We start from the raw sequence: 19,312 nt of genomic DNA, 5'->3' as shown, positions 1-19,312 counted from the left end.
TTACCAGATCCTTATCAAACACACACATCTAATTGCAGCCAGCCTGGCAGACTATCACACTGAAAAATGCATCTGAATGTACAATACCAGCAACAAAAGTCTAAAACAGTTATGTAGCCTGTTGAGTATCACACATGTGTGTGCACATGACCTGCATTTTCATAGATGGTTTTTAATTTGTCCGTAATGTTAGGGAACTCTGCTATCCTTAAAATGCCCTCCTGTTTCCACTGAGGTTCTAAATTGCCAGTCACTGATAGTTCCTTCCGCCTGAAGGAAATGGGTCCTGTAAGTGCCAAAAATTAAAAGCAGTTACGTTTTCAAAATCTAAGCTGTAATGGTTTCCCCTTAATTAATGAGAAAAAATTCCATTACTTCTTGAAGGGCTACCTCTTGAAAGTGTTTTGTTCTTTCTTATGGAGTAGCTCTAGTGTAAATACAAAGGATTAAACTGATGATGTATTTCAGATTTCATTCCAAGAATTAACATGCAGGTTTCCTTACCTGACTCTTTCATAGGACACAGTGCACACTGCATGCCCCAGGCTTCACCGTATAGGCAACAGCACTCAGTATATGTTGTCTGCTTTCCAACCAGAGGTCGACTACAAACAAAATCATCACTTAGATGCTGCCAGCAAAGATCCTGGTAGACCTCAGTTTCTTCAGTTTGTTCTGATGGAGAAGACAGTATTAGAGCATCATCACAGCACTGTTATTTTACAAAAAGATACTCGCATAATGCAGGATTTCCTAAACTTAGATTAGAAAAATAAGTAGCTTTACAGACTTCGCTGAATACAAATTTAGGCTTGGAAGTCATGACCATTTTAGCTGCCTGAGGTGGCCATCCCTTGAGTGTTCTGCTTTGCAAAAATCTTAAAAGGTTCTGATTTGGCACTCTACGGCCAATTTAAAAGCACATTGTGTTGGACACCCAAGAAATAAAACTTCCTAAATCAGTGGTCATTGCTGAACGGTTAACACTGACTCCGCTCTGCTCTCACTGGAAGTTAACAGAGTTTGACAAAAACCAGTGTTAGGACAGAGGTGAATATTTGAGGAACTCCATCCACAAAGTGAATCTTTAAAAGTTATTTTGGTTTTCTTATATTGCTGTCAATGGCATCTGAAAGAACATTTATAGCTAGGGCAGAGCTGAACAACAATTTTACATGGGCTCAACGGGAGACTTGACAAATACTTGGAAGAGAATCCCATTAAATAAACAGACAAACTACATCAGGCTCAGGAAATCCCCTGAGCTGAAAATAGCTGGAGGCTGGGAGGGTGAGGAGAAGTATTGTTTATCTGTTCTTCTGGTCCCTAATCATCCACTTACAGCTATTGTTAGAGACAGAATACGGCTGCAAACTACTGTCACATTCTTACGAACATTAACAAAAACATGTATTTTTGTCAAAGCTGGAGTATTTCAGAGGCATACTAGATCTGACAAAGATCTCAGCAGGAACAATTCCTAGTCCTAGCAATCTCTGATTGCTACTGATCAGAGGGAGAGGAACTGAAAACTTAATCTTCCACTTGGAATGTAAAAACCTCAGCACAATTGTTTTGTAAAGACATCTGTAAGGTTTTGATTTTGTTCCAACATAGAGTGAAAACTGAGTGTTGGCACAAACCAAGGTTGTTCTGTTTCGTCTGTGCGTATCTATTAACTGCATTTTTACATGATGCAGTGGTGTGTGGGTGAGTACAGAATTGAAACCTAGCTCAAGGTAAAACAGTGAGTTCTGAAACTGCAAAGGTGACCAGATTTAGATACCTAGTCTACTAAGAACTTGCCAGAACACACAGTGAAGAGCAGCAGTGGGTTTCTGCAACCAACTCCAAATCCTGCTGGCAGCAAAGGAACCAGTCTGTCCCCTCCTCCTCTGTGTTAGTGAGGACTTTGCCAGTAGTGATACAAGGCTTGAGCATTTTGTGCTGGGGTGAGATGATTCATTGCTGTATCAGCCCCAATGTCACATGACAGAAGACCCTTTGGGCCCTTGCATTCTCTTCACATCCTAGATGAACCCAAAGGACAATCCTGCTCTTGGTTTGTTTAACTGAAGATTGAACAATAGAAGTGCTGTGGTTCTTTCACAGTTTCAAGCAAGAGTATGACCACATTACTCCTCAAAAGTATCACACTTCTAATTTGGAGTGACTAAAGCAGGCATTCAGTCTGTATTCCCATTTCCTTTCACAGAAGCATCTTAGGAAAATTCATTGCAAGTTGCAGGGAGCAGAGGTCTGGATTTATGGCTATACAGTGCCAATACTAATCAAACCCATTGCAACATTTCTTTTGAAGATGTGTGTGGCATAGACAGAGCTGTGCAGACTGCGTAATGCTCTGGATTTCTGAGACGTTTCTAAGAATCTAGTAATATCTAACATTTTTTCTGAAATTAATGTCTCCTGCAATTAAAAAAACATGCAAAAGTCTTACTTTAACAGTGACACTGCAGCCCACAGCTTGAAAATGCGAGCTCGATGTACCCTCAATATTAATCAATTAAAAGCATAGATGAAATTTCAGCTATTTCCTCCCATATCCTGTTATTTCTGGTTTTATTCCTTGCTTTGTTAGAAGCCGTCACACACTCTGAATTCAATCTCCAGAGTTAGCCCACAGCCAACACCCAGCATTAGTGAGACAGCAAGCTGGCTGTGCCTCATTACCTACGAGGCTGCATGAGGCAGACACAGAGCTGGTGAGTCAGGGGGCTGAAGACTCCCCAGCCCAAGCCTAACCTCATTAATACTTGTGGCAATCTCCTGTCTGCATTGGCAAAGTGGAGCCCTGTGGAGTCCTGCATCACGATGCCTTCTGGATCAACAGATGATGGTCCAAGCATTGCCTTCCAAAAATCCTCCAAAAGAGCGGGCTCATCCAAGCATGACCCAGTCTAAGCTCACTGAGGTCTGTAGCCATGTCAGCACCACCTCGCAGAGGTGTACTCGCTTCAGTAATATGTATAATGGATCATACCACTTGAATCTGCTGGTCTGATGCATCGCTTTTCTGTTGCGTCCAGAACCATTGGGTGTGTACAGAAACAGTTGTAAGATCCTTCTGTGTTAATGCACTGGCCATCAATACAGCTGTTTGGATCCTGACATTCATCCGTGTCTTTAAAATGGAAGGAAACGTATCAAGGAGAGCCAGCATAAAGTAGTCGCATTGTTGTTAATCCATGTTTATATTTTCCTATATTAGGAGCAGATTTCCCTGCACACCTTCTGTTAATTACCACAAATACCAATTGCTGGCAGCAAAATCCCACCTGTGCCCGTGGAGAAGGACAGGCAGATCAGCAGGATGCTGACCTCTAAACCTCAAGTACTAGGGATCATCTGGATGAGGAGGGCTGTTGCAGGGGTTGGAGTGCCAGGCACACCCTGCATCCAGCACAGCTGCAGCTGCTTCCCATGTTCCTATCCCTTTAGGACAGTGCCAGCAGGCATTAGAGGTGGGCATACTCTCTGAGACTCTTCATGAGCTGGTCAGGAGAAGGGATCACCTTATCTAGCCACAGTGGTTCTATTCCTTTGTTTGTCTTGGAGAAGAAAAGCAGAAATTTAGCTCAAAGGGAAGAGCAGGCTATTTTACTTCAGATAAATTACATTAAATCAGCAAAACCCCCACCCTTTGTAAAGAATAGTCTTAGAATCCCAAGGTGAAAGGCTCTCGTATTGTGGTTGCAAAAATTACTTCCTTTCATTATGCTATTCTGCACATTATACACCGTTTTCTGCTTACAAAGCAAAAGCTAGCAGCAAAGTTATGGATACTTTTCAGTCGAATACCAGAACCAAAGGAGTACAAGGTTGTGCAGAGTAAAATGGGCTTATCAGTGACTTGAACTGTAATTTCACATTGCATATTAACTCCTTGTGGGAAATTCCTGTCCTTTAAAAAAAAATCTGTGTTCATTTGATTTAAATTAAAACCAGCACACTTACCAAATGAAAGGTGAGCTTCAACATACAGGCTTTCACTGCTTACCCCACATACAAAGAACAGAAGGCTAAATTGTACCTTGGCAGAGTGAAGCAGCAGCATGCATATAAGAGGGAGCCACCTCTGATCACTTTGTACTGCCTGGCCAGTACCAGCTCTACACTCTGCAGTCAAAGGGGCACAAGGGGCTGTTCTGGAGATGCAAACTCCTGGGAGCAATTTGCTGAGAAAGGAAGCAAATAAAGCAAACCCCTCTACATGCCATCACCATGTCAGCCAGAATTGCTGCCCAGCCAAGCAGAAGGGAAGGGAAATGACCCAATGCCTCTTAAAAAGCTGCTACAGGAGTTCAGAGGCTGTGTGTTCCTCCCCTTGCTGGGAATACTGCAGTTCTGATGGGAATCCTGCTGTACAAGTCTGCTCATTTTGCCCATCTGCATACCATTATAGTGACAAGACCGCTTTAAATAAACTTACCAAAGCACTGGAGCTTAACAGGGTCATAGTATGTGCCTTGTTTGCAGTAGCACTCGTAACCTGGCTGCGTATTCAAACAGAAGCCATTTTTACAGATCTCTTGTCCAAAGAGTTGGCATTCATCAGCGTCTGGGGAGAAAACATTAAAGGCCGTGTTACCATAATTATTATGAGGCCATGCAGAGGAGCAAGGCGGAATAAAGCCTATACACTTCTCTGTTCAAGCAAACTCCACTTTAAACAGAGGGTCCCAGGAGCACAGACACTCACAGGAAAAAAAAACCTGGTGTGGAAGAGGGCTACAATGTACTCATAGCCAGAATGGGAAAGGGAAAACTGGTGGACCATGACTTTCCCTTTCCCTTGTCAGGATAAGTCCTGTGGCACACAGAGACTGGAAAACTCTGCAGCTCCCTTTTCTTTTGTTTGGTGCCACATTGCTCTTAGCTCCAAGCAAAACAGACGAAGAATATGGCCTGTATTTTCCAATATAATTTGCTTTACCCAAGGGATTCCCACCATGGATGTAATGTAATCACACCGTCTAGTTACAAAACTAAGCAGTTATGCATATGGGTGCACTTCGTGACTACTTCCCTCTCTCCACAGTTCTGTGGCTCTGCTGTGCATGGCAGGGAATCTTCATATCTGCACTGCTTGTGACTTCGTTTTTCAAAGCTGTGTGTGCAGCCTCTGTGGAGACTTCCCACCATGTAGGAACAATTGTGTCTGTTGCTAAGTATAAGGCTGCAACTGCTATAGACCTAGTGACAGCTGACAAAGAGAATCTACCACACTTTCAAATGAGGCTGAATGTTCTCAGGGAGGTTTCATGGAAAATATATGCCAGCTCATATATAGCTTTTCACAGTTGTACACATTTTTTCCCAGTCTTGTATTTATGTGTTTCTTACTGTTGGAATTCCATTCACTTCCATTTTTCCAACCTACTTTTCATTTGCTGGACCTGCCTAGAATAGTCTGTTAAAGCTAGGCTGGTATTAAAAAATGGCAGTAAAAAGTACAGTGTAAGGTCAGTGATTCTCCTCTCAATACCAATTGTCTTAATCAACTGCCTTCTATAGATTTACTCCCCATTTACTCTGGGGCAACACGGATTTTAGCCCAAAGCTGTCATTTCCAGCTGTACAGCAGTTTTAAAGGTGAATTATTCAATGCTTGCTTTTTCCAGAAGAACTTCAGCTCTTTGTTTTCACAGCCACTCTTCCAGCCACTAAGTGGCTTCACTCATTAAATATTTTAAGTTTGACTGTTCAGCAGCAAGAACAATGCAAAGATTAATAGGAAGTGTCATGTACAAGTCTGTCTTCTTCCTGTTGAATATGGATTTGTGTCTGGGGAAAAATGGGAAAGCCTGGGAGTAGAATCAAGGAAGGCTAGCTGGGTGAAAGACGACATTACTAAAAGTACTTGTCCATTTATTGTTTGTCCTTTATGCCATTCCTATGGTTGTTACAAATTAAACTCATTGGAAACAGAAAAGGTCTTATTATGACAAGGATTTCTGGAAGATGTTACCTGATGAACTATTCCACACTTCAATATTTATGGCAGCTAGAGATATTACCAACCCTGAGGTGGCACAACAAAAACAATACAGATTTTCTGAGACATGTTTGGACAGTAAATTTTACTTCATTTTTATGCAATCTGAACATGCTACTTTCTACATTTAGTTCTTGATTTGTAAAATGGCAATCCCAATAGGAACAAATATGTAAAATGTGTGTGCTTTTGTAAAGATCCTGTAGCTGCTATGTCACCCAAAGAAAAGATGTTGTCTTCATTTTAGCTAACACAAATATAGTGTTTATGCCAAGTAAAATTAATTTCACAAATTATTAATATTGATGGCTACTTCTGAAACTTGGAAAGGAATTTTGCTGATCTCACTCTTCCTTCTTAGTGATGCCAACCCCCTACCACCCACACCCACACAATCCCCTTCTCTCATTTTTCTCTACAATCTTTTGTTCAATACTTATTTCATGAAGTTCTGTAATAAAAACCATCACTGCTGAACCTCTCTCCAGTTTTTATATTAATTCGCACTTGTAAGTCTCATGTTTAACAGAACTTTTTTTCTCTCTCCCAACTCCCCATTTATTTACAAATTTAAGGTGGCTTTGAATTTCAAATGAGTATTTGAGGTTTGTGGTCTCAGCACCTCCTCTCACAGTATGTAGCGCTTAGTATAAATTAAACCAGAAGATTACAGAGACTGTATAATTGGCGTTCTTAACAATCTGTCAAACGATGATTTTCAGTAATGTTTCATATCACAAGCTGTTTTTGTCACCTAATAAAATTTGGATTAGTATGTTTACATTGCTGGCTCACATTTCTAGTCAGTCAACTACCAGAACTTCTGAATAAACTTAATACAAATCAATACTGACCTTTGTAATTCTGAGCAAGAAGCCCGTAAGATGATTCTCCAGAGGGAATGAAACCTTTTCCTTCAGGACACAAGTCAGTAAATTCAGCTAGGAGAGAGAGAAAACAAAAAATTATGTGGTTTTAAAAAAGTTACTCACATACGTATGTGTTACATATGTGTTTCAGGGTATTTTGAGAAATCTGAGGCAACAGTTCGCCTTATTCACATCTATCAGGCACTCATGCACATCTGTAGCTGCATGGGGGATGCTAATGCTACAGCCACACTTTCCCCTGCTCTCAGTCTGCAGAGCTAGCTTTGAAAAACCTAGCTAGGGTACCCAGAGCATCACAGAGCTCTGTGCAAACTAATTGCTCTTGCTCCTTGGCAAGAAAATGTAGTCCTTACTGGGTTTCATGGTGCACTGCAGTTATAACAATACCAATAGCCAAATTGTCTTAATTAAAGCTAGCGTGGGCCCCTCTGAGCTATATGGCAAGCTGCAATCTAGACATACCCCAACTGAGATACAACCCCCTGTCCACATTCTTCAGTCCTTATACAGGAAAAACACTAATTGACTGCAACAGGAGAACAGGGTGTGGATTACAGAGGGAAATTATTTAAAGTGTCTTGGAGACTATACAGAATCAAATAAACCTATCCAAGCAGAGAGGCTCTGTTTGTAATGCTTTTCATTTCAATTTCACTGATTCTAAAGCATAGTTAAAACAGGAATTAAACATGGTAATACATTTGTGTGAAAAGTAATCTTCAGTGTTTAATCTCAAAAAGTTTATACAGGTTCTCTCTTACGTGATTTTTTTTTTTCTCAGCTGGATTCTGAATTTCAACCATCACTGTTTATGTGAAAAGTACTGTTTCAATATTTGTGACAAATATCGTATGGCTATGTTTTTCTAATTTAATATTTAGAGGTTAAACAACGGTCTGCAGACATGATTAACTGAGTTGTTCAGTAAGCAGCAAAATGTAAAACTAATGTCATAATATACATCAGTAATTTGTAGTGCTGTGGAAACATCACAAAGATAGCTGCAGACTCAGAAACACCATAATCCTTACCTTTATTTTCCAGCTTGTGGGAAAAATCTAACATGTTACCATAGCATCTGGAAGAAGCTGCTGTGATAATCCATCTTCGTTTAAATTCAGTTGGAGATAATGTTGTTTGGTAACAGGCTGTTTTTATCCCTAGGGTAACTGCAGTGAAGCCAATGGATTTACACCAGGTATGAATTATTCCTATTAACTTTTCCTCCATGGAAGTCGCCCATGGATAAGTCATGACTAAATGCTACAGAATATGGGATTTCATGGGCAAGCCTTCTCTGAAGGCAAAGCACATTACTGTTAACATAAAGACAATAATTCAAAAGTTTACAAAGGGATGGAAGGCTTCCTCTTACCAGTTCCAAAGACAGGGCACGGGAAGATTTCACAGTTATCGCCCCAGCCAGCGCCCAAAGTACAGCAGCATTCTTGTTTGGTGACATTGGATGTAAGCACATTGTCACAGAAATTAGCATCATTCAGGTTGTAGTAGCACTCCTTCTTTCCATCTTCATGTTGATCAGCCTCTATTGGTAATTCTAAAGGCAAAAAGAAAACATAAACCACGTAAGATGACATGTGAAGTGAATCAGTTTTACAGGAGAATCAAAACAGCCTCAGTTTCACCACAGTGAAGAGCAGCATTGTCAGGCAGGAAAGAAAATGGTTAAGTACAAATTTTGGTTTATCTTTTTTGTTCTTAGGAAGAATGATGGAAGTTTATGACCTTCCTTTGACTTTTTCAGACCTGTTCTCCACCTTGGCCTCAAAGGGATTCTTCACACTTGCACTTCTTTCATTTTTCAGCAATGCATGAATACCTGCTCTCAGGCTGAACTACCTAACTATCATGCCCAACTACTGACGTAGTGCTTTTCACATATGGAGCTTGAAGCTCTTCGCAGAGGCGAGCAAACACTACAACCTAATTTTGCAGATAAAGGAGGTAAGGTACAAACTGAAAAGATCTGATTTTCAAAAAATTGAACATTTCCCCTTTTAATTGGACTGGGAAAAAAACATGTTCCACACTTGAAAACGAGGCCCTTCATGATTTTTGCAAAAGTAACTAACTGACTCAACAGTAAGCAGAGGATTACAATGAATATAACTAATTCTGTGCTTTACTTGAAAATAGGCACCCAGCCAAGAAGTCAGATTTTCCGCCTTTAGCAGTTGAGTGGATCTTCTCACAAGATTTATAAGGACTGGGGCAAGATAGTCTCTCCCACAGATCCAATAGGAAACCCTATTAATAGTCAAAGACCTTTCTAAAGCAAGGCATTCCTACAGTACACCAAGAAGTGAGTTTGAAAAGAAACACCTAGTTAAAGCTTCTACATTTGCAGAACTCTGTCTATCTAACCGTACGCTTCCACAAAAATTCTCATCAAGAGCTCAAAAGTGGGAACTGGCACGTAAAACTGTTATTCACACTTGATCAATAGGGGAAACTTTTCATAGGCCATCCATAAGGTAACCGAGTTCTAAAACAAATGCTCACATTTACTAATTAAACCCCAAACTTTAGATAATTAAGATAGATAAAAAGATAAATCTTTAGATAAAAAGATAGATAACTCTTGAGATGACTAGTTTATTTCCTTTTTATCTTGGGAAATTCTTAATGCTTAGCACTTAACAAATGTTTAGTTCACAAAAAGCTACTAAAAGTTACTGCACGTTGGCTGATTTTCCATTTTTGAGATTTCATTAATTCCTACTCAGGCTCTTGCACAATATGGCAAGCATGAGACTTTTCTCAAGTAACGCATGTATCTAGATGGGAATCAAAACCTTATTTGATACCTAAGAGACAGTGCATTTCAAAATGCTAGAAGATGAGCAAGACCCAAAGAGCTGTGGTGTATAAACCACCTTTGTTTGCCTTGCAGTTCTTTCATTAAAGAGCTTAAGGCTGGCCCACTTACAAGTATTGGCATACCTGGGAGAGACAAGGTCACTTGACCACCTCATCTGTCTGCCTCTGGTTGTCTCGTGGAGGTCAAGCTCAGCCTCTTTATGCCAGTTATAGGATGGATTTTCTTCTAATCCCATCCACTTAAAAAATAATGGCTGTGAGGTGGGAGCTTGAAGGTAGTGATTGTCCAACAAATGTTGAAGGAATTACACAAACTCCTGCTCTTGTCACCTCAAGCCTGTTGACCCTGCCCACCCAAATTCCACCAAGGCAGTTTTAACTGAACCTGTGAATATTAGATTTCATTTGAGAAAAGCAGGTTTAAAAATGCCCGTATGGATTGCCTGTTATTGCACTTCAATAGCACGAACGTGTGTCATAGTTCTTTCAGCTTCTAAATCCAGAGACAATTGGATTTATTTCCGTTTTCCTCAGAAAGGTGTCTGTTTCTGTTTTGGGAGGTTGAGGGGCTGGCAGACACCTCTATTCAAATTTAGTACAATGATGCCACCTACAAGGCAAACTTTCCTTTGCTGCTTTGCCAATATAACTACATTGTACATTAAAGGAAACACCCAGCTGAGTGATTATTTCATCTTTGTTAGTCTCCCCTCATCAGATAATTACAATTTTCCATAACATGCTGAATTTCATAAAGTGTGATGGTTTTGTGGTATCAGCTGCTACCCAATAGGAACTGCGTGAAGACTATCATGTGTCACAGAAACGCAGCTGAACTAAATCTGTTATTCAAAGGCGAGAGAGCAGCACTTTAGCCACAAATTATACATTTTCCTTGGCCATTTGCCATCTGTCTAACTGAATCAAAGCCAAATCTTCAACAGGAGAAAAAGCATGGCAGTTTTCACGCCATTTACCAGAGAAAGAACACCAGAAGCTGCCCTGGGAGGAAGGGGAGACAATGTCATCATGTCATTGTTTATTCCCATTTTACGTATTATGTGTTGGTTTCTCCTCCCATTATCTGTTCAGCAGCTTAAAAGTCTGTTGTTTACACAGCTGTGACTGAGGGTTAGTCAAGCAGGCGTCATGAATGTTTGGAAAGCAAATGAGACACAAATCTTTTTTTTTTTTTTTAAACCAAGAACAGTCTGTGTCTACAAGCTTATAATTTCTCCCTCATACGTTATTAACCATTCAGTAAACAGGTTGTTTTTGAAAGTGGTTTCACTAGGCATGTTGACAAGATATGACGGAAATGGATACTTATTTTTTTGTATAATTGTTGTTTCAGGTTTTTTTTTTTGTTGTTACAAAATGTAAAATATCTCTCTACCTAAGGTGTGCTGGTAAGAGAACACAATTTTATCAGGTTGTCGATATGACTGTTCTATTAACAGCTTACAGAGAGGTTCTGTAGACTTGCTGCTAGACAGAACTCTGAAGTATTTAATAGAAATAGATTTATATACCTTAGCATAACCTTGATCCAACAATATGCTTCAGGATGTGTTTGATGCAAAAATGTGCATTAGTAATATAGGATTCAGTGGATAATCAGGATATTAGCATATGCTTAGACTTCAGCATGCACTTAATATTTGCCTAAGTAGTGGCCTGAAAAAAACCAAAACATAGAGAACTGATGGGATCTTAAATACTGCAACTGTGTACCAACACCTCTTATTTACAGGTGGAACTAGTAAGGTGGTTGTTGAAGTGAAAAATCATCATTACAAGTTCATGACTTCTGAAAACTTCAGCAAAGGCTCCAGCGACTCTGAGCAAATGCTTGACTAACACACACTTTGAGAACCTGATTTTCAAAAAGACAGTACAAATAGATGGGTGTGGGCCTAGCATCAGGGTGTACTTGTTTAGTTTTGTCAGCTGGCTCCACATGCGGCAAGCCATAACACCTACCATGCGTGCCGTGTATATGCATGTACATGCATATGTAGAATTCAGGGATTAGTGCAAGTGATGCATGTTTTAAAATGATATCTAAGACTGTGTTCATAGACGACTGAAATTCAGATCGTTAATTACCTTAGAAAACCATGCACATATTGCCATTAAAAAATTATAAATATTAAGAGTTTCCTTTAAAGTCTTAACATTTAGAAAGCCCTTGAAGTTTAGGAAATTTAGAATTTGTACTCAGGCACCAAAAATTTCTAGCCTTGAGGAAGCTTTTGGATCAGATTTATAAAATGTTACTTGTCAGCCTCAGATTTTTTGTGCTGGTGGTTAGTTAGATGCCGGGGGTTTGATTTTTTTAAATACAAATCAGTCTAGGAGGGACTTGTGTTTGGAGACCAAACCTGTGATTTTTACTTACAAATCCTAGTAAATACTGCTAAATATCTTGGCATAAATAACTGGTCACATTTCGTGTAACCAGCAGAAAGCAACGTCTAAAATGGCTGTAGGCATCTAAGCGGGCCCCGGTACCTCAGCAGAGTTCTCTCACTGGAATTCTTTGTACTGGCTGAGCTGTGACCCAAACTTGTGATCTTACTGACCTTTGTATGTGTCAGCCAGATTCCTGCTGATATGCTTATGCTTACACACATGCTTTTGTTTGCAATTCTCATTTTATATCACACCTACTCTAATCCTCAAATATATACTATCCTTTATAGCTTCTCAATTCAGTGAAATGAGATATATTAGTAACATACTGTTATATATTAGTAATCTAGATGCATACTGGAACATGCATTTTTTCCTATGTAGAAACAATTAAAACTATATTAATACAGATTATTACTCAGACTGCATTCAGCTTGGTACTTGCTAGAAAGTAATCATAAATGGCTTGAGTATATCTTGCTAAAAGAATAAATGAGAAGACTTTAACCCAAACCAGGTGTTGTTTTTCACTCTTAGGTACAAAGGCATATAACAGCAAAGTTTCATCTAATAAAAAAAGAAAGTTCTTTCCTCCTTTATCTTTTCTTGCTTCTGAAGCATTTGCTACATTTTGTGAGCAGCAGGGCAGAGAGGGGGGAATAGGACAATCAAACCTTGCACAATTACTTTCCTTTGGTTTGTTACTGGAATGTGACAATACGGGCTAGCAATGCTGATACATACACTGAGAGGATTGTTTCAGAACACAGCTAACAACAGATGAATTTCCACCAAGTGAAATCTGAATAGAAAGCAGTCTTGAGAGCCCTAATGGCAAGTAAGGAAAAGTGTGAACACACCCCATTCCACAAAGCTAACAGCCTTTAACCACTTGCAAAAAAGTTCCCAAATTAAAGTATCATTTGAACGATCTTCATCTATTTCCACTTGATAAGAGGTGGATGAACATTTCTTCATCCACAAAAATACAACATGAGAAATAAGCAAAAGCTGAGTAAACCACACTTAACTACAGATATCTGCAACAGGATAATGCAGGTTAAATTCTTCCTTTCTGAAAGTAGGCATGATGCAAGGTAATGCAGACAGATGTCCACATGCACCATAGCAGCTCTCAAAGCTCTCACCACACCTGACTTGAGTGTGTAGCTGTCAAAGCCAGAGGATGTGTGGCTATTCCATTGCTCTTTGCAGGGAGATAGCATGCTATTCCTATATGATCATACTGCAACTGGTCTCGGGGGAGGCTGAAGTACTCATTGTTTGGCAAACCAACATAACTGTTATTTGCTCATCCTGCAGGGAGCACATGGGGCTTATGCCACTTACAAATGGGGAGGAAAAGACTGGTTTTGTTCTCTTTTCAGCTGACAGCTGTGCAAGGGCCACCCATTGGTTCCCAGAACAACAGAGGGACAAGCAAAGTGAGCAGATGTAGAAGCATGAAGTGTGTATTGTCAGATCCTGAAATGGCAAATCTAGAGGTACATGGGGCAGTGTCACCACTTGACTGGTCAGTCTCTGAGGTCTTGAGAAACAGAAGCCAACTGATAAAAGGAAAAAAAAAACCAGCAAGGATGCTGATGTACAGGAAAGCAAGAATCTTCTCTAAGAAGAACTAACAACAGTACTTTCCTCCTTTTACTTTGGAAGAAAAGTAAGAGAATAAGTATTAAGGTCTCTGTTCCTAGAGCCGCCGCCACCTTTCCTTATTCTAGTTCAAGAGCATAATGGTGTAAAGTACATCTCTCTGAGTCCTAATCTGCATGTCTTCTGGTCTCCTATGCAAGATCTTCCTCCTTGATGACCTTATCAGAGAAGAGACAAAGGTGAAGCACCTGTTTTGTTTGGGCCCAATGAAGCCTGGAGGGGAAGGAAGAATAGCTTCTTTCCAAACTGATCACAGTAAAACCATGTACACTGGTGACAACAAAATGGAGTTAGTACTGACAGTAGAGTATTCATCTGTTGACAGTACACTCAGCCACACTGTGTTTTCATCCCCTCCCTCCCCACAGTAACATTTGGGTATGTCCTTGAATGCTGCTTGGACTAACTTCTTTTTATATGGGCTCAGGTCCTCTGCTAATTTCTTTAGCTTTGGTTTTGTTTCAGCAAGTGGCTGAATTCTCTCAAGTACTACCTCCTCACAGTACCAAAACGAAGATGGAATTCGCACCTCCTGCAAATCTTAATAATATAATTTAAACACTCTTCTTCCATAAATTCATAGAAGAATTTTAAATGCTGCTAATTCAGTTATCATCAGTGGGTATTTAAGCTAATGTGCTTCATGGTGGGAAGGTACTCCAGTATCTTCCCTTGCAAAGAGGAATGGAGGCAGCACCACTGGGCATTGCTCTGCTGCCTCAGCCATCTTGATTTTTTTCATTCCTCCTTCATAAAACAAGCTCCTCTAAGCCTGAATCTTTCTCACAGGAGTTTGCAAAGGTTTCAGTTTGTCAATCAGCTGTTAATGATATTTCACAGGCAACTTCTTGAGTGCTGCTGAGTGGTACAGTCAGCAACCTAAATACTTGTTGCAATTAGGTCACAGATACTTCAACCTTGTTTACAAGTCTGAAAGGCCATGCATGGTAGGAGAAAATAGCCAAAGCCTTGTAAAGCTGTAGAGTCTGCATCTTGGCACTAGAGCCAGTTATTTTAAAGCTTTCCAGAAGCAAGATCAGCCTACAGTGTAAGAACAAAATCATAAAAATGCCAAGATTTGCATTCTGGAAGGGAAAAAAAGCTGTGCAAGTAAATCCCTTTGTTTCTTTTACTCCGTTGCTCCTTCTTGTGGGTTTGTCCCCTTCTCCAAACTGGATCAGTGTAGAAACGTGGAGGCAACTTTGAGAGTTCTAAACTAATTTTTAACAAGCGTATATTCAGTAGTATTTTAAACACCCAAAGCACCTGATAACAAAAGCTCATAAATCCAGTACAATGGACTACAAGGGGAAACAGGACGAAAGATGGTGTGAAACAGGCAAGGGCACTCAAAAAGGCACTCAGAGAGACTGACAATAATTTAGTGTTTTGGTTTTTTTGCTTTCCCAACTACCTTTTCTGAGCACTTATGTTAGTACTAGATAATGCTAGAAGGATACTGCTATATATAAATTTTGTTTTTAATCATATGCTCCCTTAAACATTGTCCAAGCATACTGGTGGATGCTTGGAAAAATTTGAACAAAAAATAAAACCACTCAGGCCACAGACTTGATTCCGTATCATGTTTCATTTTTACAATAGAGCAAACGAGATTGTTTACCCTTAACTGCTGTAACTGTCCATTATTACTGCCAAGTCTATTGATGTATAAAATTTAGAAGGTGTTCCTGCTATATTTTCACTGCTAATGATTCACTGACAACATATTCCCTTGTAGTTAAAGCAACGCCAGCATTTAAACCAGCTCTACCTTTCCATTGGTTACATATGCAGTGGAAATCATGCCAAGCATGCAAAAATCCGCTGGCGTTTTACCTGGTGAGGTACGGAAGCGACACTGTCCGGTCATCGGATCATACTCCTGGTTTTCATCAGAGCACAGGCACAGGAAAGAACCATCGACATTTTCACAGAGGGCTTCACCACATACTCCACTCAGCATTTCGCATTCATTCACGTCTGGGGAAAAAATCCAAAACATAAATCAAATCAGACCCATTATTGACAGTTTGCTCTTTTATCTGCTGTATCTGTGCCAATACTGTCTGCCAGGTTACAGATGTGATCTCTGGGGAGGGATTAAAAACTCACTAATACCTAAGTGGATTCATAAACAAGTAGTCAGTGCTTTTAAATAAAGGCCCCTGAAAGCCTCAGAACAGTTTATAGACTATTGGTGCTGGTTAGATGCTGCTTGTAGACCAGAACACTGGCTTTCATTTTTTCAGGGTTTTTTTTTTTTCTTTCTTATTTTTAAATACTTGCTTTTCTTTGTACCCTTTTCTTCACATTTAAGATTCAGACTAATTTAATTTCTTTTCTTAATGTTCTTTATCAAACTTCCACTGAATTCAAGGAGCAAACTGAGTAGGTTTTTGTGCAATTCAGACTGCATTATGAAAAAAGAATTCCCTTTTCTCCTCAAAATCTCGTTTTCCTCATGAACATCCACTGAACAGTGAATTCCCCAGCCCCACCGCCACCACGTGCCTCTCGTATGTACGGCCTCTCAGGCTGCTCTGGAACCCACAAGGGTTATGCCCAGGTCACCCAGGGAGGCCCCACCAAACACTGCAAATTTCATCTCCCCCAAAAACCCCACATATTTTTAACTTGGATTCCATATGCCTATGAACTAGTCTACTCCAAAATGCTTTTTTGATTGATGGAAGAGCTGTCTGCTGTTTAAACAAGGGTTACCAAATACTGTCAGGATCACTTCACTCTCTTTTCAGCTGCTAAAGTTTACATTTGAAAATCCACTTTGTCTACTAATGACAGAATGTGAAAATCCTTTTTACCTTTTATCCAGCAAGAATAAAATCTAGTCATATGACTGAATGTTGATTTTTGTGTATTTTTATATAAATTTTAACTTATGGTTTGCTCAGCACTTCTAAAATGTACTTAGATTTTTCTTCATCTTTTTGCTGGATTCCTGTCATAACGAACAAGTTACTTTGGGAAACATTGCCTGGCTGGGAACTAAAGAGACTTACCTTATTCTAAAATTGCTTTGGTAGATAACTGGCATCAAAAATTTATAACAATATTTTGTATTATATAACATAGACAAGAAAAAAAAAGATATTATTTTATAGTGCAGTCACTTAGCTGGCAACTCAAATTTAGTTTCAAAGTTTGTTTTCCTTTTTTTTTTCCTTCTCTCTCTTTTGCTTCATTTATTTTCATCTGTGAAAAGTCACTGTATGCAAAAATATACATTGGTATGTTGCAAACTAAGTGCCAAATGGTATAAAGAATTTTGTAATAAAACTATTCAATATATTAGAAAACACATAGAAACACTTCTGTAAAACTTCTAACTCCTCCTCTCTGTTCGGTATTCCGTTTAGGTGTCTGTTCCTGGTAAATGTGTTTCATCCTCAGTTTGGCTTGAAGAAATTGCTTAATGAATACCTTTCCTTGATCTGATATTAATTTTATATTAGAAACCTGTGCTGCCTCAGCTGGATCTCAGGTCCGACCATCGCTATTAACAACAGATCTGGAAACCTATTACTCACAGGAGAAATGTGCGGTATTTACACATCTACAAAAATCTCACATCTTTTCATGGTGATGGGGGGTGTCTTTCCTGGAACTGGAAGCCAATGTTAAAACCTGTTCAAATATGATGTGCCTAGGGAGGCGTGCCATCTAATTCAGACTGGCTGTACCACATGCCAGGCGTTATTTCCTGTAGGGGGTAGTACAGAGTTCTGGTTATCCAGCTAAGACACTAAACAGATGTTGCATTTAAATAGGCTAAAGTATTCAATTCAGTCTATTATGATTTATATTTGTGAATGGTGCTGATGTGCAGAAATAAGGGGTTTTCTTAGTTGTTTTTTTTTTAAAAAAAAGATAAAATGAGTAGTTCAGCTTATTTGCCGTTGGTTTCCATTCAATCCTAATAACTGGTTCTCATTAAATGGATATACAGTTAAGTTTCCATCTGGCACAAAGTTCAGTAAGTAGAGCACAGCTCAACCTTATTTTACTAGTCAGCGGTACAACTTTAACAAAAAATGGTGGAAAACAAAAATGCTCTCATGAAGAAATGCATTTTGCTCATACGCCACTTTTTGCTCAGTAGAACCTTGCAGGAATAATTACTTGAACCTAAGAACTCACCCGTACACCCTTGCCCATCCTGTGGGTCCTGATACCCTTGGTAACAGAGGCAGCGGTAGGAGCCATCCATGTTTTCACAGAACCCGTGACTGCCACATATTGTGCCGTTCGCACATTCATCAACATCTGCAAGGAAGAATTTTCACATCAGACAGGCTGTGTGACAATCAAAGGCAGACATCCATGAAGAGTGCAGAAAAACAAAAGAGGGGCCATTTCTGCAAACAGATGCAGCGATGTCCCTCTATACATTGCGAAGGAAAACACAAAGGACAAGACACAAAAATTTAATGTAAACACATGAGCAATTTAGGAACTTGTTTCAGCATTAACTTCAGAGGAAATATATCAGACAATGGTTTTGGTCAACTGTCCATCTGTTTCACTAAACCTGCCAATCATGGCATGATGCTACGTACCACAGAGTAAGGCATAGTTTAAATATGACCATCTCTCCAACTGGCTAACAGATTCTGCCAGTGTAGCATTATACAGTCAACAACATGTGTGAAACTGAACCCCCTGTGCCTGCAAGAAGTGTTCAAGGATATGGTTGCATCCATTGGGCAGAAGTGTTGCACAGATCTCGTTCTGGCTCTCAGGACAGAAGAGAAATCTGTGGTGTATCTGTAAGTGGTAAATACCTGTGGACTGAGCTTTTGGCTTTAATCCTGTAAGTTTACATGTAAGAATAATCTTCCTTAGGTAGGGGAAGTAATGACAATGCCCGCATGGTTTCTATACTGGCCCTTTCATTTGTAGTTCTCATCTATGGTTTGCTGGCTGTACAAATGGTCACTTGCGTGAGTAAGTCTCTGACTCAGCTGCCCATCCGCCTATAATGGAGGAGAGCTACTTGTGGCAGAATATGATTTATTTTTGTACATGTATTACGAGTGCTAGAAATGTATTATTTTTATCTTCACTCAAAGTAAGACCTAAACCCAAGGCCCTGACCATCTGTGGCAGTTAAAGATGTCATGGTGTGTTTTTCAGGAGGAAGAACATTGAATACAACAGGGAACCTGCCAGTATACTAGGATGAGTACCTCCTGCCTTCTAAATTCCTCTGTAGTTTGAAGCAGAGAAATTACTGCTATACCTAGAAACCATTACATAAGGTTGCTGTTCACTCGGAATTACCTTCTGCACTGTGCCTCAGGGGAAGTTACATTTTAAATGGTGAAGTGATTTGCTTTTGTTTTATCTGGGTACTAGCTACTATCGTTAATTCTACACATTAGAGTAGACCTTCATGTGATGGGGCCTACCATCATTCTAACCTCCAGTGAAAGCCTTATGGCACTCACTGAGCTAA

At 39.7% G+C, this 19,312-nt stretch overlaps 1 protein-coding gene across 9 annotated transcripts in view; it reads right to left on the bottom strand.

The window, feature by feature from the left end:
- LTBP1 (latent transforming growth factor beta binding protein 1) overlaps positions 1-19,312 on the bottom strand; it is a 209,251-nt gene that overhangs the window by 15,954 nt on the left and 173,985 nt on the right. For 8 of the 9 annotated variants that reach the window (XM_064445906.1, XM_064445907.1, XM_064445909.1 and 5 more), the window contains 7 exons: positions 17,995-18,120; positions 15,673-15,816; positions 8,282-8,464; positions 6,871-6,957; positions 4,451-4,579; positions 3,002-3,142; positions 505-675 (listed from right to left, as the gene is read on the bottom strand). In XM_064445906.1, coding sequence (XP_064301976.1) covers positions 505-675; positions 3,002-3,142; positions 4,451-4,579; positions 6,871-6,957; positions 8,282-8,464; positions 15,673-15,816; positions 17,995-18,120 — 981 coding nt within the window. The remainder of the gene's footprint in view (positions 1-504; positions 676-3,001; positions 3,143-4,450; positions 4,580-6,870; positions 6,958-8,281; positions 8,465-15,672; positions 15,817-17,994; positions 18,121-19,312) is intronic. The other variant, XM_064445908.1, reaches the window with a different exon arrangement.

Source organism: Phalacrocorax carbo, chromosome 3, assembly GCF_963921805.1.
Source record: "Phalacrocorax carbo chromosome 3, bPhaCar2.1, whole genome shotgun sequence".
Classification (NCBI taxonomy): domain Eukaryota; kingdom Metazoa; phylum Chordata; class Aves; order Suliformes; family Phalacrocoracidae; genus Phalacrocorax; species Phalacrocorax carbo.
This window is presented reverse-complemented; position numbering and strand designations above follow the sequence as displayed.